Source organism: Malaya genurostris, chromosome 3, assembly GCF_030247185.1.
Source record: "Malaya genurostris strain Urasoe2022 chromosome 3, Malgen_1.1, whole genome shotgun sequence".
Lineage (NCBI taxonomy): Eukaryota > Metazoa > Arthropoda > Insecta > Diptera > Culicidae > Malaya > Malaya genurostris.
The window spans coordinates 194056115-194083054 of record NC_080572.1 but is presented as its reverse complement, the minus strand read 5'-3'; the positions used below and the strand labels follow the sequence as shown (position 1 = coordinate 194083054).

Genomic DNA, 26940 nt, shown 5'->3' with positions numbered 1-26940 from the left:
GCAAACCTGTATTGTACTCAGGTTAACCGGTTCGATGACATTGTGGACTGCTGGTTTGCTGTGTTTACTGACGAATGAAAGCAGTTAGAACCGCATCGAGTCGTCTGTCGAGTATGAGTCATGCAAAAGATATATGGCGTCTTCGGCAGAGAATTCGTTAAACTGGCTGGATTGTGATTATAATATTCGGTCATCAGGTGCTAAGCCTGGATGATGTTGTAATTTGTTGTTTCATTGTTTAGAGAGGCTTTTTCGTGACAAAGTCTGGACAGATTAAATTTGGAATAAAATTAAATTTGGAATTTGCTGTTCAAACCAAGATGCGTTTCTCAATAATTTATTTGTGCATTATTATTAATCTTAAACTTAATAAAAATTACTTAATTGGGCTCTATGCAGAAATTACTAGAGACTTCTCTGCAATCGATTTATCTGTTTTGGTCCAAGATTTTCGAAAGTTTTTTTTTATAGTTGTAGCTTGTAGAGAGTTCTCCAGTCACGAGAGCCCAATACCGCTTGATAAGTCCCAACTCTGGGCGGGTAGGTAAGTTCGCTTCTTTTGATATAACACTAACTCCATTCGCTTTATACCATTGCTAAACATATTTGGCGTAGTGACAAGATGCCAAAACAGGCCATAATAGCAAGGGAGCGTCATGGCTGCATAGGAATGGTAACAACCGCTTTTTTAGGCATTCTTCACGGTATATTTGATTGCTTGACGTTCTGGTAGTGATAAAGCTTTGGCATGCTCGACCACAGCTGCATATTGCCTGCCAAACCAAATATTTTTTTCGGGAAACTTGGTCTTTCGTCCTGAAATGCTGCTCTACGCCGTTCTATTGCAAGGCAGTATAAAAAGGCTTTGCGGGAAGCTGTTTAAAGTCTTCCAGCATATAAGTTGCATGGTCCATTATCACGCAGGAAAACTTCATCAAATATTTGTGATACAATTTGCGAGCCCAATGTTTAGCCGTCACATTCTGTTTATCATTATGGTGAGATACAGTTTTCCTCTTGAACGACTTCATACTTTGCCGTTGCTTGAAAGTATGCACGAAAATTGGAGAAATTTTTATTTTTCTAGCCACAGTACGTACCGAAAAATCTTGTCTCTTCGGTGATATTTGATGCACCTTCGCGTCTTTTTGATGGTTCTTAAGATCCGTTTTTGATCCACTCCCAGTCTTTCTGGCTAGGTGTATCGAAAAATTTAAGAACGTTATTGATAGTTCTTGCACTTACTGACTGATCGGGATTTTCATTGCGACCGCACACAATTGATTTTCGCCTTTGCTCTGCTTTCGACATCATCTTCGTTATAAAAGCTTGTAGTGCCACCAAAAATTGATTTTATACAAATAACAGATATACATTCATCGGTCTGCATAGTCTGTTATTGAATTTCATTTGGATCTGACTTCCGGTTCCGGAGTTATAGGGTAATATGTAAAAATTAAGTGTAAGGTCTTAAAATTATTAAAAATTTGCTAGAATAATTCATATGGATCCGACTTTCGGTTTCGGAACTAACGTACGGTAAGGGGAACATTTTCAATTTCATGTGTTTTCTCATAATCGGCGGCAAACACAAATAAAAATGCATATAAACGTGATTTTCGGAACTAATAGTTTCCCATTTCCTGTACCGGAAGCACACCAGGAAAGTTCTACTTTTGGAGTATAGAAAAACTCCAAAAGTAGAACTTTCCTCGATTTCTCAGCGATGCTCGAACTGATTTTCACAAATCATGATTAAAATTGAAGCTCATATTGTCTCAAAGGCTGCTGTAAAAATTCGTCCGGATCTGACTTCCGGTTTCGCAATTACAGGGTGATCAGTTTTACAGCTTTCAAACCGCCATATAAAATGACGATACGCACCGGTACATGTTGGCACGGAAGAAGAAAACACAGCTCGCCTTTACAAATAATGCACACAGCAGGCTTTGTTCAATTTCGTACACGTTATAAAGAAAACGAAAGCTAAAACCTAAACTGATTACGATGAAGCCAAAAACGTGAAAAAATTTTTAAACTGGGCTCGAAACTATTCAAACCGTTAGTCATTGTTAGTAGACGGGCTGTCAAACTGATTTCGACTGTCCTGATTCCCGATTTCCAATTCCGTAAGCATTGAAAATAGTGTTTAAATACTCCAAAATGAAACTCAGACTATTCTCTCAGAGATGGTTCGACCGATTTCCACAAACTTAGATTCAAATGAAAGATCTTGCAGCCCCATACGGATTTCCTGAATTTCATCCGGATCCGACTTCCGGTTCTGGAGTTATAGGGTAAAGTGTGTTCCATATTGTACACCGTCACTTGAACAGGCGAAACAAAAAACGTAAAAAATTTCCTAAACTGGCCTCAAAACTACACAAATCGATAGTCATTATCAATAGGCAACTAAACAAACCGATTCTGGCTATGCTGGTTCCCGGTATCCGGTTCCGGAAGCACCGGAAATGGTGGTCATATATACCACAATGGATCTCACTCACTTTTCTCAGCGATGGTTTGACCGATTTCCACAAACTTAGATTCAAATGAAAGGTCTTCCGGTCCCATACGGAATTTTTGATTGTCATCTCGATCCGACTTCCGGTCCCGAAACTATTGGGATAAGCATTAAAAATTTCATTCCACTACCTAAAGCGACGAAGCAAAAGAGGAAAAAATTATTTTCAATTAGGTTCAAAGTTGTTCCAATTTGTAGGTAATACGAGCCAACTTCGGCTATTCCGGTCCTCAAAATTAGGTTTCGCAAGTATTGGAAATAGTGTTTAAAAACTGCAAAAAGAATCTTTCTTGCTTTTTTCTAGATAGCCAATTCGATTGTCACAAACTTACATATTCAAAGGAAAAGGCTTACGGTATCATATAGAATCCTTAAATTCGTTGCGGATAATACTTCCAGTTCTGGAATTATAGGGTGTTTTGATACGTAGATTTATCTAGATTACGTTCAAACAAACTTTTTTGTTTCTTTTCAATGAACAGTTGGTTTTGTAACTCCATGGTAATATTTATGATGGTATGGTCTGAGTAATATGAGAAATGCATCATTGCATTAACCAGAAATCATCTAAGAAATAAAAAAAAATTTAAAAAAAATTCACGTAGCGTTAGACCAATCCTTAATGCACAACGCAATTTCAGATCATCCGAATTTCAAAACTGTGAGACTCCAAAAACACACAGTGACGTCACTGACGTTTTACTTTGGTATGTAGCACACCTCGTGGCTTGGTGACGATGCAAAAACGCGGAGAATGAAAATGAGAAAGAAATAATTACACCACTAGGTGAATTTAAACAGATTTTTTAGTATTTTTTCACATGGAAATGTTCCACGAAATTTGTCTAAGAAACTGTTTTATTCAATGACAATTCCATCTTTCCTGATCTGAAATTATAGGTTGATGTCTGTTGAAAATAATGCCAAATGGCTTAACGGATTTCAAGAACTTCTCGTAGATTACTGATAAGATGCGATGCTGTTTTTAGTCGAAATTGAATAGTTTTCGTACGAAGCTCGCGGTGGTCCGTCTCATGCCCAAACTACTGGTAATAATCAAATTGCCCGAGCCAATCGTTATGTTTAGGTCTTCAGAAACTTCATGCGTCCGGAACGCTTTTCATCACTTCTTCTCAGCCCTCCGAGAACATTTTGTACCACCGATAAACGATGCTTTTTTTTCAAAGTACCTTCACCGTATCCAACAGTCATCATACTGAATGCAACCACGCACTTCAAATTGTTCTTCAATCTAAATGTAATACAAATTCTTTGATCCACTTTGTTGGATAAACGAAAATCGAAGACCAGCTAAAATACGTACTTGCACAATAGCTGTGAAAAACTGACCGGATATTCTCAAAACAGGCCGATCATGAGTACTGACATAATGCCTCCAAATAATCAAAAATTGAACATTAAATATGAATTCACGATACTTTTATTAGGATCCGACTTTTGGTTTTGTGTTAAAAATTTGAATTTTAAGAGTGTTTTTGCCTTTCTTATATATGAAAGATAAACAATCACTGTGAAAACCGACTGTTGAGCCGAAGCCAGGAGGCAGCGATGCCAGATGGTGCGCGCTGAATTTCCGTATTCCATCTAGGGTGGTGGTAGAGGAAAAAAAGTCAGTGTATTTCCGTATAAGTTATTTTACATTCATTATATGTTTTTTACATCAATTTTCTGCGGAATATTGTTGGTTTTTGAACGAATTTTTATTATTTAATACGAAAAAATGTAGTTTAATCCAGAGTAAATTATTTCTAATTTTATTGCACTCATTGAATTGCCTAAATACATCCAGGAAAAACATCCCGGTTGAAAAAGGATGTTTCATAATTTTTAATAACGAATGAAAGTATACAAAATTATCATAAATGTAATTTTGGTGTCAATTTTTCTTCCGTTGTATTTAGAAAAAGTATGGCTCAGTTTTCAGTGTAAATTACATAACTAAAATATAGAATTTGTCGCGAGGAGAGAGTAACTGATTTTACAGGTTAACTAATTTTATTTTAACTGAGCTCAATTGCGCAGATTCTCTTTGATTTAAGAACCGAACAGTTTTAACTTTATGCAATATACCGGAAAAACAGACTTTCTTCAAAATCTGTACAAAATCAATATTTTTTCATTGAGGGTTAGCCAAACTTTGTGCTAGGGCACATAACCGTTTTTATTATTTTTACGTTTCGTTTTTGACTCATCAGTGCAGAGCAGTTCAAATTGTACTGCCGAGTTTAGCACTAAGCAGTTGAATTTGAACTGCTCTGTACTGATGAGTCAAAGACGAAACGTAAAAATAATAAAAACAGTATTTTTTTGTAAAGCCCGTATAAAATTCTGTAAATTCTACTTATGGGGCATTCCACGCAAAATCAGCCACCCAAAATTTTTTTTTTCATCTAACTATTTTGTTCGATGAAAAATTCGAAAATATTCGACACGTATTTTTTCATTTCAATATGGTACGTGGAATTTTCGAGATTGGATTTTTTGAAATTTCGCGTTTTCGAAAAAGAGCCTTTTTTCAACAGCCTGTAAAATCTAAAAAAGATACAAAAATTCATCCAAGACATGAAATGTGCGTCTTTTCTTCAGCTTTCAAATAAGCGATTCCATAAAACAACCTTTAAAGTTAATGCAATGAAAAAAGTTAAAAATTATAAACAAACAAAAAATTTCAAACTTGGGCCTAATTTTTTTCTTTTTTGATGTGGAAAACATCTTTATTTTCTATATAGGGGTGCAAATCAGAAACTAAAGGAAAAATACACGAAGAAATGTGGTCAGGTTTTAAACACTTACAGCTCAGTATATTTTGTATCAATTATTAATATTATTTCATTATTTGATTGGAAATATTTCTAAGATTTGACTTGAATGTATCAAGCCACGTATTTTCAATTATAAATTATTGAAATTTAGATCACTAGCGAGCAGTGTCCTATTTTGTCTGCTAAACATTCCCGGCATATCGGATTTCCCTGCTAAAGACGACGGTTTTGAAGGAGTAAGCGATATATCAAAGGGAAAGCAACGCTCTGATTGGTCAATCGACGCAAAAGCGAAGCTGTTTGAAGCACGCGAATCTATAAATAGAAGCAAAATTATAGCTAACGTTTCCGTCCTACGTGTGGTAGGTTGTTGCTAGACAGCAATACAGAAAGCACTATAAAACGATTTGAAACTTTAATTGATATGCTCTGATCTTGTGTTATGCAAGTTCGGATGAAATTCCATTTTATGTCGTTTCGCCTGTCGTGCTTAAGATCAATTTCTAATTTATATAAGATACACTCGATTGATAATGAGAAAAAGTTTATCGCTTCAACCGAAATCGCAGAATGGCAGAGAAACTTAACGCTATGAAAATAATTGCTTGCATACAAAACTTGAACACAAGCAAAACAAACAATGTTCGGTGTTGGTTCCTAATCAAGATCAATCTAATGTCGTTTTCGCTTGACAAAACTGAAACTGACCCAAAGTAGTTTCATCAAACAAACACTTTTCACAGTTCGCACTTAGCAACGGGGGTTTGAGTAAACCTGATATATAACCAGGTTCGAAATTTACTCGATTTTCAGTTCAACAACGTTGAAACTAGGTCCGGCATCAAGCGAAAACGACATAAGCAAACTCTCGTGCAATTGCAATTTTCAATTACAACCCGCACGCGCGGAGCGTACCGCAGCGCAATTCGCTCGGATACGGGCTTAACTTGTTGACACATTTTGCGCCACAGATTAAATCCTAACTGTCAGTTTATTGTTAGCAACGTTTCAGGCAGAAAACGAGTAATATTGGGACAAAGGATTTACGTGAGTAATAAAACAATGGCGACAGTGTTTGCACAGTTGCAATTTTTCCATGAATTGGTTTTTCTGGTTTACAACTCAATACTTCAAACGTGTCCTAAGAAGAGAAAACTTTCATTTTTAATTCCTTGTCTCCGTACGGCTCAACATAGTGTAACGATTGTGTTCCAGAACTTTGTATCTACTTTTAAACTTTTGTCTCTACTTTTACATAATCTTCCGAACATTTGTATATGACTGAAACATTGGGTAGAGAAGATGCTTTCCTAGCCCACTCGTACAATTCATTCGCGGTCGAAATTTGACAATCATTGATCATTTGTAAACTTGCGCGACGTGTCATTCTTATGACAGTTCCGTCGCATAACCCTTTTCCATGAGCTGTCGCGTGAAGATTCCACTGTGCAAAACGATGAAAATCATGCTCGTGATGAAATATATTCGCAAAGTGTTTTACATTTTTGAATTGCTGAGAAGCGCCGTCGGAAAAAGAGATGCACATACGCATGTGGATAGTATTGTGAAAAATATTAATTAAGAGCTTCGAGAAAAACATACACAGCTATAGCGTCATGTTTCTTGCAATCAGAAATAGTTACTAATGTTCTATGATCGATTTTGCTGTTCATTTTATAATAGAAAACAATGGGGAATATAGTCGTTTGGTCGTTGTTTCAATGAAAGCCAGTTATGGCGTTTTGAATAACGAAGGCGTAATTTTCCGCAAAATAGCCAATTATTAAACTTTCGTCACTCTTAAATTTTTTTTCACATTTTGAAAATATGAAGTTTGTTTTCGAACAATGAAAAAATGCATGTGCAGCTCAGCCATAGCCGAAGCAGAAAAAAAGTCCACGGCGGAGAGCTCGGATCGGTCGGATCTGCATAATGCGGATAGCCTCTTAAGTCCGTATCCAAGCGAATTGGGCTGCGGTACTGTCCGCGCGTGCGGGTCGTAATTGAAAAATTCACTGCTCCGAAAGTATTGATCTTTCAACTCTGAAACTTTGCCAAGATTGAGTTAAGCCCCTAAGGTTTCTTTTTTCAACAAAAAAAGGAAAAAAAATAGGCCCAAGTTTGAGGCTCTTTTTTGAAAACGAGAAATTTCAAAAAATCATATCTCGAAAATTTCACGTACCATATTGAAATAAAAAAATACGTGTCGAATAGTGTCGAGTTCTTTACCGAAAAAAAAAGTTAGATGAAAAAAAAATTGTTTGAGTGGCTGATTTTGCGTGGAATGCACAATCTGTACTTGAAAATCAGTAGAATACTGAAAAATCCTTTTATCTGGTAACCCTGCCAGGAGGACCACTGATTGAATACAATTCCAATCAATTCGTTGAGATCACAAAATGTCTGTGTACGTGTGTAGCTAAAATATGTTCGAAGATGAATTGAAGGTCTCATTAGAATACTTTTGATTTTCATCCAGATCCTACTTTCGGACTCGAATTTACAAAGTCACAAGTGCTGAAATTTTTCTCAGCGTTGACGGATCACAACATTAGACTTAAATGAAATGTACTATTGACTTGAAAAAATTTCATCTGGATCCAGCCTCCGGCTACGAAACTACAACGAAAAGCAGCCCTCCTCCAAACTTCAAAATGCAACACACTTCATTTCCTCAGAGATGTCTCAAACGATTCTTAAACTCAAATGCAACGTCTTGCGATCTCATACAGAACTCTTCAATTTTATCTGTATCTGACCTTCGGTTCCTTATTTACGATGCAAAAACGTAAAAAATCATCTAAATTAAAACTTGCTTCATTTAGAATTGGAACAAACTTTTGCTCATATTGTGGCGCTCCTGGTGGACGGATTTGGAAGTTCTTGGCGCCCACGTGTCGGAAATTTGGTCAGCTTCACGTATGATTTTCGACATTCCGCAAATCGACTGTACTTTGTAAACAATCAACATGGAAGCCGAAAGAAGGGAAAAAATGTGCACAGTTATTTGGAAAATCCATTGGGGTCTGCATCTAGGCTAGCTAAACAGCTGAAATTGCCCAGAAATACCGTATGGCTCGTTATCAAACGGTATAAGGAAATATTGACGACGATTCGGAAGCCTCAAGCCAATCGTCGGAGTGGAACTGTCGACCGGAAATTGCGTGGTAAGATTTTGAAGACGATTAAGAGGAATCCTAATCTAATTTTACTTGGCACGGCTCGGGGGGATGTTCCAGCCAAATTTAAATTTGTTTTTGAAGACAAATTTGCAAGAAAATTTATGAAGTTTTCGTTACAAATAAGACAATGACATCGGAACTATACCGAAAAGAGTGTCTCCAAAAACGAATTTTGCCGTTCATTCGATCTCACGACCATCCCGTAATGTTTTGGCCAGATTTGGCATGCTGTCATTGCAGCAAAGCCGTTCAAGAATGGTATGCAGAGAAAGGGGTCAGTTTGTTCCGAAAAACCTTAACCCACCCAAATGCCCCCAGTTCCGCCATATTGAGAAATAGTGGGCAATCATGAAGAGGAGACTCAAGGCAAAGGGAAAAGTTGTCAAAGACATCAATCAGATGATGACCTGGTGGAATAAGATAGCTAAAATGATGGACGAAATGGTGTGGGCCGCCTAATGAGTCGTGTTACAGGAAAAAATCGAGAATTTCTTTGAAACCGTGACGAATAATTTTATCCGTATTTTTTCTTAAAAGTATGAAGAAAACGCTACATTTGTATAAAAAAAGATCTTGAATTCAAATAAATAACTGAAATACTGGCAATTGTCTTTGTTCCAATTCTATCTGAAGCAAGCTTTAGACTCAAAACTGGTTCATATTAGTTGATGGCCAAACGAGTCGACGTGGACTACATCGGACCTCGGATTCCGTTTCAAGAAGTACCGGAAATAGAGATCAAAAACTCAAAATTGGAACAACTCATTTTTGTAAGACATGGTTGGACCAATTTTCACAATAACAGATTCAAATGAAAGGTCTAAACGGTCCCATACGAAATTTCCGAATTTTGTCCGCATCCGATTTACGTAGTTTACAGCGTCAATGTAAAATTGTAATTTTTACTCTAAATTGGGCTTAAGCCTCCAACAACAGATTGATGACCATCAACCGTGACCATTCTAGTTGCACGGTCCAAAAAATGAACTATCATTCAACACAGTCCAGCACGTTACTGTAGTCATGTTGAAATTTCCAATGACTCATAAAACTACTGAAAGTAGCTTTTCGGATCATAACGCGATGAGTATCAGCATGGGACTAGATGCCTTTAGCTAATTGATAATTGGCCGGACCGATTCGAAAAAAAAAGTCTATTACCTCAGTGAGAACCGCTCAAATCAAATATATTATTTCCACTCATCCTAACTAATGAAGTGAATCATTCAGGGATTTGCAAATCCGATACGTCTTTTGTTTTGATAATTTTCAACCAGTTCCCTTCATCACTCCAGATCAAAAAATACTGTACGTAGTAACAGCAAACAAGAAACAAAGCTGCCAAGTTCTTCAAAATCAAATATACTGAAAATTGGCGAATCGGGTCTCTACGCGTTTCTAAATCTACAACCGACGCACATTATGGGGGCACTTGTTTACTTCCATACACGCTATAAGGGGTCTGAAGATGCTACCGATTAAAATCAATTAGCCGACCTCACGACCGCTGTTCACGGGTTAGTTAAACGAAATCTTTCCAAGTGATTAGTTTCAATGACTAGGCCAATGCGTATTCCTACAAGCCGTGATCCAGACGAACACACGAACGAACGAACGACCGATCGGTCCGTCTGGGTTCCAGTGTATTAAGGGAAACATCAAATTATCGCAATACGTACTGGCGTCCAGACGGGATGAATCAGTTCACAACTTAATCTGGAATGGAATCCCGTCGATCTTTCGAGTGGCCACGTGAGCAATTATTGTGCCTTACGGCACTGATCACAAGACAGGTTTCGTGCGATTATGTTAGTGACCGGTTAAAGCTGCGGTATTTTCAAGGCCGGCGAGTACTTCACTGACGAGATAGTTGTGAAGATTACACCTTTACTATCAGTGGTTGACCGTAGCTTTTAACTGTTCGAATCATATGGTACAGATTCGTTGAAAAAATATGTGCACTATTCTGTTCATGGATTGACGAATGCGATTGCAGAATTGAGTCGAGAATGATTCATCCTCGGGATGCGTTTTCAATTGATCATTTACCTTTTGTGACGTAGGGTAAGTGATTTTTGTTTTTGCAGATCTGCACTCTTTGGAAATGAACTGATCATCATGACAAATCATTCATTGTTTTCACTTCTTTGTGCTCATTGTTCGGAAATCTGCTTGATGACATCACTGAATCCTTTTTTAAATTTCCACTTGTTTCTTAAGAATTGGTTTAAACAATCATAAATGATTTCATTAGAAGCCCATTATTTCTTCCACATCAAATCTAGATTGAAACCCACACTCAAAACTAGCTTCAGCATCGTGAAATATCGTACCCGCTCGAAGATGAAGCTTATAATTGATCTTAATTACAGCAATCCAGTAGGCCTGGACTCATGTGACGTGTAACACTTGCTTCTACATTCGAGTAGTAGGCCGCGGACGGGGCGCACTTGTATCAATAGCGTTGTTGTAAATTAATTAAAAAAAATGCTGAATTGCCTTCACTTACCTCCGCTTGTGACGTTGTTTGGACAGGTGTCGACACTACGGTGGTCCACGAGAGGGCTAACAGGGCCAGCGATGGCCACAACCAGGCTATCCTAGTTTGAGGCATGATGATTACGCAGTATTTTTGGGGTAGTAGGTGAACTACTGGTGAAGTAGAGATGCTAGTCGTTTACGCGGGTGAGCACTAGGTGTTACATTGGTTGGTATCTGAAAGAAATTAGGATGTGATAGTAAATGAAAATATTCCCATCTAGATTATCGTATCAGAATGTCAAACTGTAATGACAATATTTCAAATGAAAAGGAACGGATTTGCTTTGGAAGTATGAATTTGTAAATAATTTGGGAATAAAACATTAGGTATTCACTATTATTCTGTTTCCAAATGAGGTCGGCAATTTTTTAATCTACTTTCTTATAGGGTATAATTTTACGATTATCCTTTTTTGCTCAAAATTTTTTTCATACAAAATTACTTTTTCAGTATATTGCAAGCAGATTTCTGCATGCCAAAAATGTTCATTTATTGTTATTGTTATTATGCTTATTTTCATGAAGATTCATCGAAAAATAACGAAGAATATTGCTTCTGCGTTTTTTAGCAATGGCTCCAACTTCCTAGGATTGTAGATTGCACCTCAACAGAAAGAAACATGATTATCATTCAGGATATTGATGTAGTGACTCACTAAGCATTTCCCGATCGGTAACGACTGTTCAGCTAACTATGACAATCTACCGCAAGATTAGTAGATAATAGCCAGGGTCACAAATAAAGAAAAACTAGGTAACAAAGACGGTTTAATGAATAAATGAAACAAAATGAAGAGAATATGAGGTAAGCACCTTTGTAGTGGTAATGATTTTAGCCGACAAAGAGAATAATTTCCTAGTGAAGATATTTCGATCATATGAGCAAAGATTTGAACCGCGTGGAGAATTATTGAACATTTATTCTATTATACTTTGGTAGCTGTGAATCATTCCTTACGTTTCTATTTTGGTCAAACTTTTTAATAAAAATAAAATCAAAATCGATTTATACAAAATGAAGAATAAATATTCCCTCAAGCTTCCCTTTCAGCGAATACGAACTGTTGTACTTTTAGTTTGACTTCTTCCAAGACATTTTTTTGAAATGTATCTCGATGATAACTATCTTTGGCGTCTTCGCACAGTTCCGCTTAGCGATGGCCCAATATTTTCCTATTGCTATGTGAGATGGGAGGGTTCATACTATGAACGACGTTCGCTGCATACCACTCCGTAACTTTCTTTTTCATTAATGGCAAAATACCAAATCCTGCCAAAACAGAGCGTAAACAATGTGTTGCTTGAGGAAAGGCAACAGTCTTATTTTCAGGTACTCCAGAACAGACACTTTCCAGGTTGATGATCCCCAATGTAAAAACTGTGGCATCTTAATGTGTTTTAAAATCTAAGTTTACGGACCTAAATGACAAAGTTTAAAAAGGTCCTTAAACAAATAAAAAAAATCTAAGTTTGCTTCTATTGCGTATTTGTCGTAGAACATAGTTGTCCAGAAAGTTATTGACGTAAGTTTTACCGTCCTGTGCCACAAAGTAAAACATGGTCAGCATCTTCGTGTAACACATGGGCTGAACAGTCCCGGACCTAGCCCCTAGATGACGCTAGTTTTATTGCAGTCACCTTTCTTCAGTTAATACTAACCTTTGAAAGACAGCTGTTAAAATTTCATGATATTCTATTCATTAGTTTGTGAGTTACTGTACTAAGAGTGACACCATTTTTGTTTCCGTGTTGCAATTTTACACTGCTTCTTGATGAGAAAAGTACCGTTCAGGTGAAGCCATGGCTTGAAAAGTGTTATGAAGACTCTGCTCCATCAGAAACAACAATAAAACGTTGGTTTGCTGACTTCAAACGTGGTCGTAGAGACACCGATGATGCAGACCGCAGTGGACCTCCAAATGAGACGGTAAAACCAGAAAACATAAAGAAATCCACAAAATAGTTTTTGAATTATCGAAAAGCGAAGTTGCGTGAGTTAGCTAACATCGTAAAGATATCAAAAGAACGTGTTGGCTTTATATTACATGAGAATTTGACTATGCGAAAGCTCTGTTTAAAGTGGGTGCCGCGTTTGTTCACTGTTGACCAAAAACGAGAACGTGTTGATGATTCTGAGTGTTTGGCCACAAATCCCCGAAAAAACACGGAGAACTTGCCGTTTGAGCCATTTTATTCTGATTCCTGATTGGCCATGTTTAAACGTAACAAATCGGAATTTTTGCGTCGATATGTGACAATGGATGAAACATGGATTCATCACTTCACTCCGGATTCAAAACGATCGTCATCTGAGTCATATTTGTCTACTGTCTTGGGAAAGTAAATACCATTAACAGTGAATTTTATGAAGCGTTATTGGAGCGTTTGAAGAGTGAAATTGCAAAGAAACGACAGCATATGGCAAAGAAAAAAAAATTCGTTTCATCAAAACAACGCACCGTGCCACAAGTGAATAAAAAAAAATACATGAATTGAACTTTGAATTCCTCCCAGATCCACCGTATTCGCCAGATTTTTTCCCACCGACTACCTAAAAAACATGCTCGCCGGTAAGAGATTTCGCATGAATGAAGAGGTTATCGCTGAAACTGAGGCCTATTTTGAGGCAAAAGATAAATCGTTCTACAAAAGTGGCATTGAAATGTTAAAGCGGCGCAGGAATGATTGCGTTGTTCTTGATGGAGATTACGTTGATGAATAAAGTTAATTTTCAATCTAAAAATCTCTTTGTTAGGATCGGGACTTTTCAGCCCATGTGTTATAGCTTTTCGCGATTGTGCTCTTCTCTGGTAAAAGTTAAAAATTAAGTTCCAGGAAATTTTCTTCACTTGCCAGAATGACCTTTGTCACGTCCTTCCTTTTCTGTTATACATCTTTGCTCCCTTGCTTTTCCTTGAGTACTATGATTCTGTAGTTTTTGTTTTCTGTATCTTCTAAGTTTTCCTACTACCTAAATGTCGTAAAAGAAAATAGCAGTATTGACTTGGTAGTTTAGAAAAGAAATAAAAAGTAACACGTGGATCATAGATATGGTGATTCCAACAAAATTTCCGTACTTCATGATTTTCAACCATTTATCGAAGGTATGCTTAGTTTAAACGTACTCGTATTGACACTGAAGATGCTGAGCGCTTCAGTCAGCCAAATGACGTAATTGCACCGGAAACCGTGAAAATGGTTCGCAAAAGTGCTTTTGAAAACCACAAATCTAAATTGCGTGAGCTAGTTGACACCTTAAATATATCATACGACAGTGTGTTTAATATCTTGCATGTTGGCAAAGTGGTTGATTCCCAGCGAAGTTTCGAGCTGTTTCGCTGAAATAAACCGGAATTTTTGCATCGGTATGTAATAATGGATGAAATCTGGATCCATCACTACACTCCGGAGTCAAATTGGTCGTCTGCCGAGTGGACTGCAGTCGGCGAGAACCGTTCAAAGTTGCCAGAACCGCAAATGTGAGCCGGTAAGGTTATGGCCTCAGTATTGTTGGATCCTTATTTGATGTTGTCCACCGACTACCCTGACTATAAAAAAGGAAGGCTACATTGACCAATTGATACGTATGAAAAAGGGAAAAATGCTGTTTCACCCAGACAATGCACCGTGTCAAAAGTTGCCAGTTACCGGCGAAATTGCATGGATTAACTGCCGCTCCCATCATATTCACCGGATATGGCCCCAAGTGAGATGCATTCAGTTACAAAAAAAACCCGATATGATTTAATAAAGACCACAAGTAGCAAACAGTTGCTGTCCTGTATTTTTGCACTGATTGTGAAACTTATCAAGTAAGTTTGTAACTATTGTCTTATAGAAAAAGCGCACTTCTTTTGTATTGTGCAGCATATTTTTAGTTTTTACGTTGTTACGAATAACAACCATGTAACGTATGTTTGACAATCAGTGGTACCTGCTGGAGAGATTTTTTTTTATAATAAAATTTTTATTCTGGCCTTTTTGCGTAAAAGCTTCACGTGGTCGATTGGCTTACATTTTTGTTACTTAATAATGAGTTTCCATTTCCATCCAACGAGGATTGGGGGTCACTTCGTCCGCGGCTTATCTCATCATCCATTGCTTCATCGTCGGTGTTGTGTGTGATTCCCGTTTTCTTTTCGTTTTCCTTGTTGGTCGTAGTCTTGGGCTCGTTGAGAGTTACTGTAGATGCGCCTTGTTGTACATTGGTTGCAGTTGCTGGTTGGTTGGAGGGTAAGTTGTTAACTGCAGCTGGTTTACTTTGTTCTATAGGGGATATTGGTGGTTTCGTTGAAGGGAATGCTTCATTGTTGTTGGTGGCTGTCACAGATGTACTAGAGTTGCTTGGGGTTGGTGTGAAGGAAGCACCGTTGTCCTTTGGTGTGGTTATCTCCTGTTCAGTTTATCACAGGGCTTACCGTAATGAACAACTTTTTGGCAATATTGACACGTGACCATCTGATTATCATAGGTTACAAGTGATTTGCACGGGATTCTTGTATCCTTACCGAAAGTTACATAAGAAGGTATAGGCCTCTTCTAGCCCATGCGTAACAAACGTGCGCCATTTAGAATACCGGAGAAAAAGTTCTTCCACTTTTCTTTTTCGGTAGAGAGAATCTCTCCATATTGGGACATTGTTTTACGAATATAAGAATCGGTGACACTTGAGGGAACATCATGCACACGCACTTCTATAGCACTATCTTCCATATATACTGGATTGTTGTACTTAATGTTCTCGTGCTCCACATAGTGCACATTGCTATTGTCTTTTGCGAATTGAATTGCATCCAACTCTGGATAAAACTGGATGTAAACAACATTATTCGTCTTATTGCATACACACGATGCATTTGCTCCTTAAGCAAACCTTCAAGTTCTCGTATCGAAGGTCGAATTTTGCACTGTCTGAAGTCAACAACAATTGTATTCTTTCGTGTCGGCGGTAGCTTTTGTTCGTTTGGTTCACTCATTTCGAGGTCGTTCTATTGTTCACTACACAATACTGTACTTGGTTTTTTCCGTAACGAACGGTTTTGTTATATCGACTGACTTGGATGAGAAGTGAAAGCGAACTGCTGCTGGAGAGATGTTGAATATGCAACTGGATGAGTTACGTTTAACTATTTATATTTGACCAACGTTCATATGAACTTGGAGAATCAACTGTGAAACTAACTATAATAAAAACTAAAATCAAAGTTACGTTAGAGATATGGGATCGTATACAGAATCTACTGAAGAACTTATTTTTCAAAAATTCTCCGTTTCGTCTGCTCTATTTAAAACGTATGTGCAACTGATAAAAGAACTCAGCAAGATTGGATCGGCAAGCAATTAGAACACCGTTGATATGGGTTAATTCGCACATGTGCTTCATGTAAGGCCATTTCACAGTAAATTTTATGTTTAATCGCTCCATCAATGCACGATAATACTTGCTTACATATCTCAATGATATGACAATCCCAAAGTATCGAAATCATGATCTTTCCAACCCATTGAACCTCCCTTCCAGGCACTCGTGCCGTTTCGACGCACGATTTCAGTCCATTGTCGGGTAATCATTTTGTTCGCTAGCGTGTAATAATGGATCTAGCCAAACATGTAATCGAAGTGCGCTTGCGTTCGTCTTTTTAGTCCTAATGTGCAGGAACCAGCGGAAGAATATCTGCCGAATCTTGCCAACTATAGAAAGCTCACACACTTACTCCTTCCGGTCATCCACTACAGTTTTATGTATTATTATTATTGTCGTTAATTTTGCCTTGGTTTTAACCTCAATTTTATGTAGTTTTGACTCTGTTCTGTGAACCCGCTTCGACGGCAACGACTCTCAAAACCTTCATCTCTCGGTATAATTTGCGGAATCAACAGCCCCATAATATTATGCGCCTGCTTAAAGGGTATTCCAAACTAAGTTTGAATTTGACGTAATTCAATTCAAATTTGACGTAAAATAAGGGGTACGGAAATTTCTCATAGAATTTCACGTAGGTTTCGCCGTCCATGATTGTACAGTTCAAAATCACAGCAAGCATCGCATCGTAAAATTTTTGAACTCTGTGTCCTATCGATGTTTTTTTGATTTGGACTGAGTTCAGGTCGCTTCTGCTCCTTATACGTTTGAAGATTCGAACACTCGGGTTAGCGGATCAATGGATAGAGCCTGCCTGTTTTACAAGCCAATTGTCGTAAGTTCGAGCCCCGACCTGGAAGGATTCTTAGTGTCAGTAGGATCATAATCAATCGTCAAATCGGTGGCGGAGTCTGTTGAAACAGATGGTGAAATTCCACGAGAGGAATGTAATACTGAAGCTTTACTTTTTTAGCACAAAAAACGTTTGACTTCAAAGTGTCACATGTCGCACTGAATTTTCTTCCTTCTGCTCGAAAGTCTTCAATATACTTTTATTTATACGAGAGTTAATAAGACCATTTTTACAACCCCTCGGTTGTTTCTTAAAAGTGTTATCTTCACCGAACTTCTTGATCACTTCCTTCATGACTTTTTCAATTACTCATTTAATTGTTGTTGTTTTTCTGAGTAGCAGTCCGGGTTCTTTGCATCATTTATGCGCAAAATTTCGACGTTATTTTGCTAAAAGTTCACACATTTTTAGAAATTGACAGAATATCAATTATTGCGAAATTGCAGCGGTTTTTACACGGCGTCCATAATTAGTCCCTCACTAAGTGAATCTTTAAAAATTTACATTCCTAGTCATGCATTATAATTTCTTTTTGTGAAATTTTTTGTAAAACAACAAAAGCAAGATTTTCCGGATATACCGCAACGACGTTCGAAGATTGTGAATGTTGACTCTTTAGAATTTCTTCGTACAGTATATTGACCAATTACAAGACCGGTGCTATGGACCGTACCGTCTTTAAGAGTTCTTCTGTGTCGGGGCTCGAACATACGACATTTAGCCTACTTTACCTCTTAAACAACCATCGTTCTCATAAAGACAAACTTTGGATACGAAACATTTTTATTGACAGAATAGATTTCTGTCAACTGTGTAAAAACCGATTGTGTTATTTTTGCTTCATCCATTTGGCATCAGCAATCGGTATATTTTGCTTAGACCAACGGTCCACCATGTCTTCGTCGATGGAATCTTTTTTTCCTAGAGTGACATTTTCCCACCATCGGAATTAATATTCAACAGATCATTCCGACTGACGGAACACATCGCACCGCTCTATAAATTACAAACCGGCTCCGATTTGTTACTTGTGTGCTTTATTTGATTATTTTTGGAGATTCGATCAAGTCGGGATAGAAACAATTTTTCGTTGAAATGTGTTTCTTAGACTGCCAGGCTACCCCCGGTGGCCGTGCGGACGGAATTGAGGTGCATTCCGAAGGCCAAATCAGGGAGTGTCCTAAAGCGTTCATCTGATGGCGGCGAATCTTGCCTCCTGAGTGGCAATCGACCGACCCGGTACGATGTATGATTCTGGTCGGGGCTATGAGCGTAGAATAAGGATGAGCTACTGCGAATTCTTGGCAGCTTTATTTCCATACGGAGAGCCTCCGTGCGTCGACCGGTCGTGCGTGGAATCCTCGATGGGGACTTATTTATGCGAACTTGCCTCGTTAGTTGACAGACGTTCACTGCTTCGTTCGGGTGTTGTCTGCTGCCAACCAGTGAGACAAAGGTCTTTGGAACTAGCCGGTGCGTTGGACCGTTTTGGCATGGTCGCACCCGGCAGGCAAGACCAGAATAGTTAAGAGAAAACTCCACCACGTTAGGCGATCGTTCAAGTGGGTGAAGAGGGTCCGGTACAGGAGGAAGCTGATAACCGATTGCGTTGATTGATGCTGTCTCTAATCATTCATTATCATCGATGTTGAAGGTAAATCATGGTGGTAATAGTGTCAAGTTTGGTACGGTATTAGAAACCAGCAGCCGCCGAGCAATGCTAATCAAGTTGATTTGAAATCGTGAGGATAATTTTTTCCCATTTAATTAATCCAAATAAATTATTCCAGCAAAGCAGTCTGTCGCAGTTCCACGGAATATTGTTTTTTTTTGTTCAGTTTTGTTTTTCTTCCCCTATTAAAGTGACGGCTCAAGCTACTGGCTTGTGTTGCTTTGCGAAGTACGGATTTCTTTGAAGACACATTCACCGGTTGGATTGTTTATTGATTGTTGTCATATTTTTCCTTCTTAGTTTTTCGTTTCTTTTCCGTCATTACAGCGTCGACGGTAACGCAAAAAGTGGATGCAAATTCGAGATTCTTAACCTCCGTCAGGGACACAGAAATCAATGACGCACAGACGTTGGCGTTGATGGTTCATGTGCTGCGAGTAGCAATCTGAGTAAATACGTGTTTTAAGTTATGGATCTGTAGTTTTTTTTTTGCACTTTTAAAAAAATCACTTGAAATATTTCTTCTAATGAAAAATGTACTATAATCACATTTCTCTAATGATGGTCGGGTACGGAACATGACTTGCGTTTCATGATTCACGTCAATAAAAGCGAAAACCAAGCGGATTTACTGTTCGTCCACATGGTCACGGTCACCTGTAATTCATCTGCGGCGGTTCCGTGTGTCGTGATGCTGACACAGTAAATCTATGCGATTACACGACTAAATTACTGCCGCACCCGCAAACGCTCCAACATTGTACTCCCAATCGCAGTCGATCACGTTCCAGGTAATAACCGGAAGGAAATTTTTTCCGCTTATCTTCACTCATTAGTCACAGGCCAGTAACATTCCTGTGCAGTATTTTCCCTGAACTGATAGAAATTGTAACGTGTAAAGTCACAATCTGATAGCGATAGCGAACGTTGTAACGTAAATATATAAATACATTTCAGAACTGATAGCAACTCAGAAAAGGTCGAACTGATTCGTTTTCATCGCATCTGTAATTCTACGTTTGAAACTCAACATGACCCAATTCACGTGGATCCAGTCAGTGTCAGATTCAGATCTACTTTGTGGCGAAATCACAAACGGTCTGTTTTTTTGGGTGCGCTTAATTACCTACCTGTTGTATGAAAACAAAAAAAAACTATAAAAAGCACATGAAAATTGCATTGCAACTTGCCATGTTTGTCAGGAACCGCCCTCCACATACAGGCCGTTATCTTATCACCGCACATTTACGCAGTCTTATCGTTCACGAAACGAATTGCGTGACTCGTTAAAGCAACACCAGATCCGACTGTGAGGCGACAATATTGCGCTCGGGTTGTCTGCCTCTTGTTCTACGCGGGGGCTAGATTTGCCCGATAGCATTGCAACTAAGGTCAGTTATTTTCTGTACTCACCTTGATGAATTTCGAAGATTATCCGATTAGTTCCAAGTAAAAAAAGTGATTCAACTTGTAATTACAGGTGGAACTTGACCAGGAAATCCAGGAAATTTCAATTTTAATTACATTTTCTTTGTTAATAATAACGGGCTCTCCAATAAGAGGTGTTATTTTGATTTTCAAAGAAAAACGACATTTTCTGAGTTAAAAGATCGAATGAATCGTATTCTTATCATGAAATTTTCCATCCAATTCAATAGCTTCACGTACTCCATCTTTGAGGTCTTGAATCGACGCTTGACCGTTGGCATAGATCTTATCTTTTACGTGGTCCCAAAGGAAGAAGTCAAAAGGTGTTTAATCACAAGATCTCTGTGGCCAATTGTGATCACCTCTACGAGAGATGACACTGTCCGGAAAATTTTCCTTTTCCGTAAACGATCGATGGTTTAGTTGCTTGTGTAACACGTAGTGCCGTCTTGGTGAAAGTAAACGTTGTCCATACCAATAGCATCCGAAAAATCAATAATCATTTCCCGACAGCGTAATTCATTCAACGTAACTGTTGCTCTTGCCTTATTTTCGAAATGAGTAAGACCCAATGACCCCGCCGGACCATAAACCGCACCAAATAGTTACACATTGAATATGAACAGGGTTTTCAACAATACAACAACGATTTTTTGTTGAAATTCCGGATCATTTTCATACATTTAAAAGGCAGAAAAGACACGAAGTTGTTGATGATTTAACTGAACTTTTAAAGTCTTAAGACCCAATCCCATTTCATCAACGCAAACCTTTCAGAGTGAATGCGATGCGAACTCAGTACATCTCATTGAACCGTTTCGCTAGACGATTTATTATTTTAGTTGGTTTGACGTAAAGTTGCCATAACTAAGTTCAGTGTTTGTCGAACTTGGATAAAATTCAGCGAGTTATTTATGGGACTATCAATGGTTTTCTTGGTTATAGACTATCACGTTCTGCAAACTAGGAAAATTCACTAGCCAATATAGAGAGTTAGCTTATGAAAAACAAAAACAATTGACATTTTCACACTAAGCTCCCTAACACCGGAACCACGGGTTGGATCCGTATGAAAATTGGAACATTTTTATGTTATCTTAAGACCTTTCAGTTGAACGTAATATGGTGAAAATCGATTTAGCCATCTCCGAGAAAAGTGAGTGACAATATTTGTCACACACACAAAGAGACATTTACTCAGTTTGTCGAGCTAAACCGAATGGTATATGATATTCAGCCCTCCGAGTCTCGGTTTAAAAGTCGGTTTTCACAGTGATTGTATAGCCTTTCTATATGAGAAAGCAAAAAAGATCCCATAGACCATTGCAATGAATGTCACCATTAGGGAAACTTCTAACTTTACTATATATTTCTGAGCTCAAAAAATTGGGTTAAAAATTTCCTATTTTGCCTCATTCACTTATCATTTTTTCTATTTCGGAAAAAAAACCATAACATGTTTGTTTCGAGATGTATTCATAAAATATTATTAACAATCCCAGAGAAAAGTTTACTCTACAAATTGAATAAATTAATATTCGTTAGTATTCAAAGAAGGTTAACAGAAATTGGCTCACTGATCAAATTTTTGTCCATTAATTCGTCATCGCTGATTTCACTTTTGTCGTTGTTGCTGGAAGTGTTGGAGTCGTTGTTTTTTTATCTTCTTAGCATCTTTATTGTGCAGAATGCTGACATGGATACTTGTTTCAGCAGACGACGTATTGAGAATGTTTTTGAGTGTTCGGCGCAAACAATTTTTTTAAATTTATGTTATTTCTTTCGAATCCCATAATCAATTATTTCGAACACCAATATAAACATTTTCAAGTTCAGTTATCATTATTTTCTAACTAATCACCCTGCCAAACTCTAAAACACTCACATACACAGAGAATTCCCTGGTAATCTACGAATACCAGGGATATATGTTTCTTTGGACGGTTCCTAAAAATCAACACTAAACAAATTTCTCACTGATATTAGAAATTAAAGATCTTTAAGAAACCTTGCACGAGGATGTATGTTTTTGGTTAATGTTTTCAATCGTTGTCTTGAAATTCTTCGTTGCCTTGCTAACAACTTATCTATATAACATGTTTTCACGAAAAGAATATTAGAAGTGCTAGTCACCTGTTCACCTGTCACTACACAGAAATTAAAAACAACAGAGCACTTTAATCGACTGAACCAGCAATTTCCTGTCTTAGGTCCGTGAAATACTTTATGGGGGGGCCACCGAGTCATCATCAACCAATGTACAACTAAAAATAATTTTCAAAAATTGATTGACGAAAACGCAATTGGAGAACCAATCGCTCCCATCTTCGCTAAATAGTAATGAGAAGACCTCTCTCACATGAAAGAGAGTAATGCCACGCAGCAATAAGATAAGTGAAGCATTTTCTGTGAGTTTCTCATTTATTTGGCTTCTCCAATATATGTTTCTATTCAGTCATTGCAAACCTATACTGTTACAAACACTACAACGCTTTGGTATCGAAGGAGTAACATATAATTGGTTTGAAAGCTATTTATTTGATAGAACTCAGAGAACTGTTTTCAACGATGTTGTGTGTAGTTTTCAGGGTAATTCACTTGGTGTACCACAGGGTAGTGTTTTAGGTCCGATTTTATTCATTATGTACATAAATGACATGAAGCGAGTTTTACGGTTTTGTGAAATAAATTTGTTTGCTGACGATACTGTTCTGTTCATTACAGCTAAGGATTTGGATGAAGCGGTTGCACATTTGAACGAAGACTTACATTCTCTGGCTCAGTGGTTGAAATTCAAGCAATTAAAACTAAATGTTGCACAAACTATATATATGGTTCTTTCTTCTTTAAACACTGGACATGAAGCCAACATTGAAATTGATGGAGTATCTTGGAGTCATAGTTCCCTAGGCTTAGGATGATGAGTTACAGGGCGCGTACCCCCCTTTGGTAGATGGGGGTGGGAGTCAATTTATACTTCGTATTGACAAAGTCGGACCATACCGAGATCGATCGTTCGCTTATAAATGTAAAAGATGAAAATTATTATGTTGTCTGGATCGATCACGGAGTGGACAGGACTAATAATGCTTGAAATTGACAATAGGTCATTAGATGGTTTCGAGCATTCTTATGCCTGGAATTGGTCACCAATTTGAATTATCTTGATCCAGTTGGAATGAATATTAATATATCATTTTCGTCCTGAGATTGGTGAATTTAATGCAAAAAGGAGGAATAGAGTTATCAGGAATAGGAGTAAATTGACATCTTATGAACCGTTAAGGAACTCTCAAACCTTCAGTCGGTGTTGAACAGTCGTTCGCACCGCACGCGTATAGCTCTTGGCTCCTGGAATTTTTTTTCTGGCTACCTAGAGTTTCATTGATTCAAGGCTTCAGTCTTTTTCAAGGCTACCTGAATCACTAACTAAGTGACTAAGTGATACAAAGAGTGATATTAGAGTGACTAAGTGATACAAAGAGTGATATTAGAGTGACTAAGAAATTAATCAGCCTTTTTTAAGGCTAGCTAGGAGTCTAATCGAAGACTAATTTAGCCTAGTTAATTTAATTTAAAATTTCATTAATTTCAAAAATGCCTGCGTCCAACCGGAAAGGCAACAAGCCTAAGGCTAAAAATAATTCAATACGGAATAAATCACAATCCGTTATTCAACATTTTTCTAATAACATTCATGATCTTATAGAATCTGAATGTAAAAATAAAAGACAACGGACGGATTTCCCTTCCGTTGATCCTATGCCGTCTAACAATATTTACGAGATTCTTCCTGAATCCGATTGTAGCGACATAGAAGAAAATTCTTCAAAAATTCCCAAAATGGACGCTTGTCGTTCTGGGAAGAAACATCAATCTATGCCACCAGTGACGGTGATGATTTCCGACTTCAAAGCATTCCGTACTGAGCTTTCTACTTTTCTCCCGGAAGTAAAAGTCTCATTTCAAATCGGACGAAGAGGAGAATGTCGAGTCTTGGTGGATGGATTGGAAGATTACGAAAGTCTTATTCGATATTTGTCCGAAAAACTTCATAAATTTTATTCATATGATATAAAATCAGACAGACCTTTCAAGGCTGTCTTGAAAGGATTATCAAATGATCAAAGTATTGATGAAATTAAAAATGAACTAAAAGAATTGCTTGGTTTTGCCCCTTCCCAAGTAATACTTATGAAAAAAAGAGCGAATGGTACTTCTAAACCACGCTCTGGAATTTCCCATGAACTTTACCTAATACACTTCAATCGAAGTGATGTAAACAATTTGAAAACTTTAGAAAAAGTACGTTTCATTTCCCACATTAAAATTCATTGGGAACATTATAAACGGCATAATCGTATTGCAAACTTAACGCAATGTCGTCGTTGCCAAGGCTTCGGTCATGGAACCAAAAATTGTCATATGGATATACGGTGTTTGAATTGTGGTAAATCGCATTCGAAAGACGCTTGTCCAATGAATGAAACCACTGATAAATTTTCATGTTCAAATTGCAATGGAAATCATAAATCCAATTATTTGAAATGTCCTGTCAGGGAAAAAATTTTAAACGCTCGTTCGCTTAGACAACAAGTCAAATCAACGACCTTAAATTTACAGAACATACCTGAAAATTCTTCTAAGGCACCTGCCAATTCGTCTTCTAACGAAAACAATTTATTGACAGGTAGATCGACCTCGTCATTATCTTCTTCTAATGTCAGTTATGCTGGTATATTAGGTAGAAATCTATCTCCCATTTCTTCTAATGTAAATAATCAAAACACAGGACCGCCTTGCAGTTCTTCTTCTAACGAAAACAATTTATTAATAGGTAGACCGACCAAATCATCTTCTTCTAATGGCAGTCTACCTACAAATATTCCTTCAATGCCATTCGCTTCTTTAAATGAAGTCGATTTAGGCGATATAACTGAAAATAAAATGATCTACCTACAAGATCAACTTTTTCAAATGATCATCCAAATGAATTCGACTTCATCACTTTTTGAAGCATTTCAAATCGGATGGAAATTTGCAAATAATATTATAATGAATTTAAAATTTAACAGTGATGTTAAATAATTATTTGAATATTTTAAATTGGAATGCTCGATCTTTGAAATCGAGTGAAGATGAATTTTATAATTTTCTCAAAGTTCACAAAATTCATATTGCCATTGTGACAGAAACTTTTCTTAAACCAAATGTAAAATTGAAAAGTAATCCACATTATGTGGTTCATCGATTTGACAGGTTTACTGGAATTGGTGGTGGAGTTGCCATTTTTGTCCAACGGCAAATTAAACATCGAATTTTACCTTCTTTCAATACTAAAGTTATTGAAAGCTTGGGAATCGAAGTTGAAACCATTCATGGAATTTATTTCATCGCTGGAGCATATTTGCCATTCCAATGCACCGGCGAACAATTAAATTTCTTTAAAGGCGATTTGCAAAAACTTACAAGATATCGATCGAAATTTTTCGTAATAGGGGACTTAAATGCTAAGCATGTCCAGTGGAATTGTAGGCAAAATAACAGTAATGGTAAAATACTTCATAATCAACTCTCAGTTGGTTACTTCACAGTTCTTCATCCCAGTAATCCTACTTGTTTCTCTTCCGTGAAAAACCCGTCTACAATTGATCTGGTTCTAACAGATCAAAGTCACATTTGTAGTGAACCGATTACTCATGCTGATTTTGACTCAGATCATCTTCCTGTAACATTCAGACTTTCCAACGAAGCTATAATTAATCCAATTAGTTCTATTTTCAACTATCATAGAGCAAATTGGTTGGATTACAGATCTCACATTGAAAATCATGTGGATCATGAAACTATTTTAGAAAATTCTGCGGATATCGACACAGCAATTGATAATTTGAATCATTATATTATCGAAGCTAGAAATCTTTCAGTTCCCAAAGCTCAAACTAAATTAAATTCTCCTATCATCGATGACAATCTTCAACTGCTCATTCGGTTGAAGAATGTTCGTCGACGACAATATCAACGTTCTCGTGATCCTGCTATGAAAAACATAGTTAAGGATTTACAAAAAGAAATTAAACATAGATTTACTCTTTTGCGAAATGAAAATTTCGCTAAAGAAGTTGAACAAATTAAACCATATTCTAAACCTTTCTGGAAACTTTCTAAGGTTCTTAAGAAACCTCAGAAACCTATTCCTGCTCTCAAGGAAGGAAATCAAATACTTCTTACAAATGGCGAAAAAGCTCAAAAACTTGCTCAGCAGTTCGAGAGTGTCCACAATTTTAATTTGAACGTTGTGAGTCCTATTGAAAATGAAGTCTCACTGAAATATGATCATATTTCAACCCAAGTGTTATCACACGATGACATTATTGAGACGAATTTTGATGAAATTAAATCAATTATTAGAAAACTTAAAAACATGAAGGCTCCTGGTAATGATGGAATTTTTAATATTCTTATTAAAAATCTTCCCGATGTTGCCTTGAGACTCCTGGTTAAAATTTTCAACAAGTGTTTTTCATTAGCTTACTTCCCAAAAAGATGGAAAAACGCTAAAGTAATTCCTATCCTAAAACCTGATAAAAACCCA

The 26940-nt window shown here is 37.4% G+C and overlaps 1 protein-coding gene across 4 annotated transcripts in view; it reads right to left on the bottom strand.

Annotated features, from left to right (window-relative positions):
• The window catches only part of LOC131439179 (matrilysin), a 128443-nt gene that overhangs the window by 80541 nt on the left and 20962 nt on the right, over positions 1-26940 (bottom strand). For all 4 annotated transcript variants that reach the window (XR_009231071.1, XM_058609898.1, XM_058609899.1 and 1 more), the window contains exon 2: positions 10999-11204. Coding sequence is in view for 3 of the 4 variants with exons in the window: in XM_058609898.1 (XP_058465881.1) it covers positions 10999-11103 (105 nt within the window). In the remaining variant the exon portion in view is untranslated. The remainder of the gene's footprint in view (positions 1-10998; positions 11205-26940) is intronic.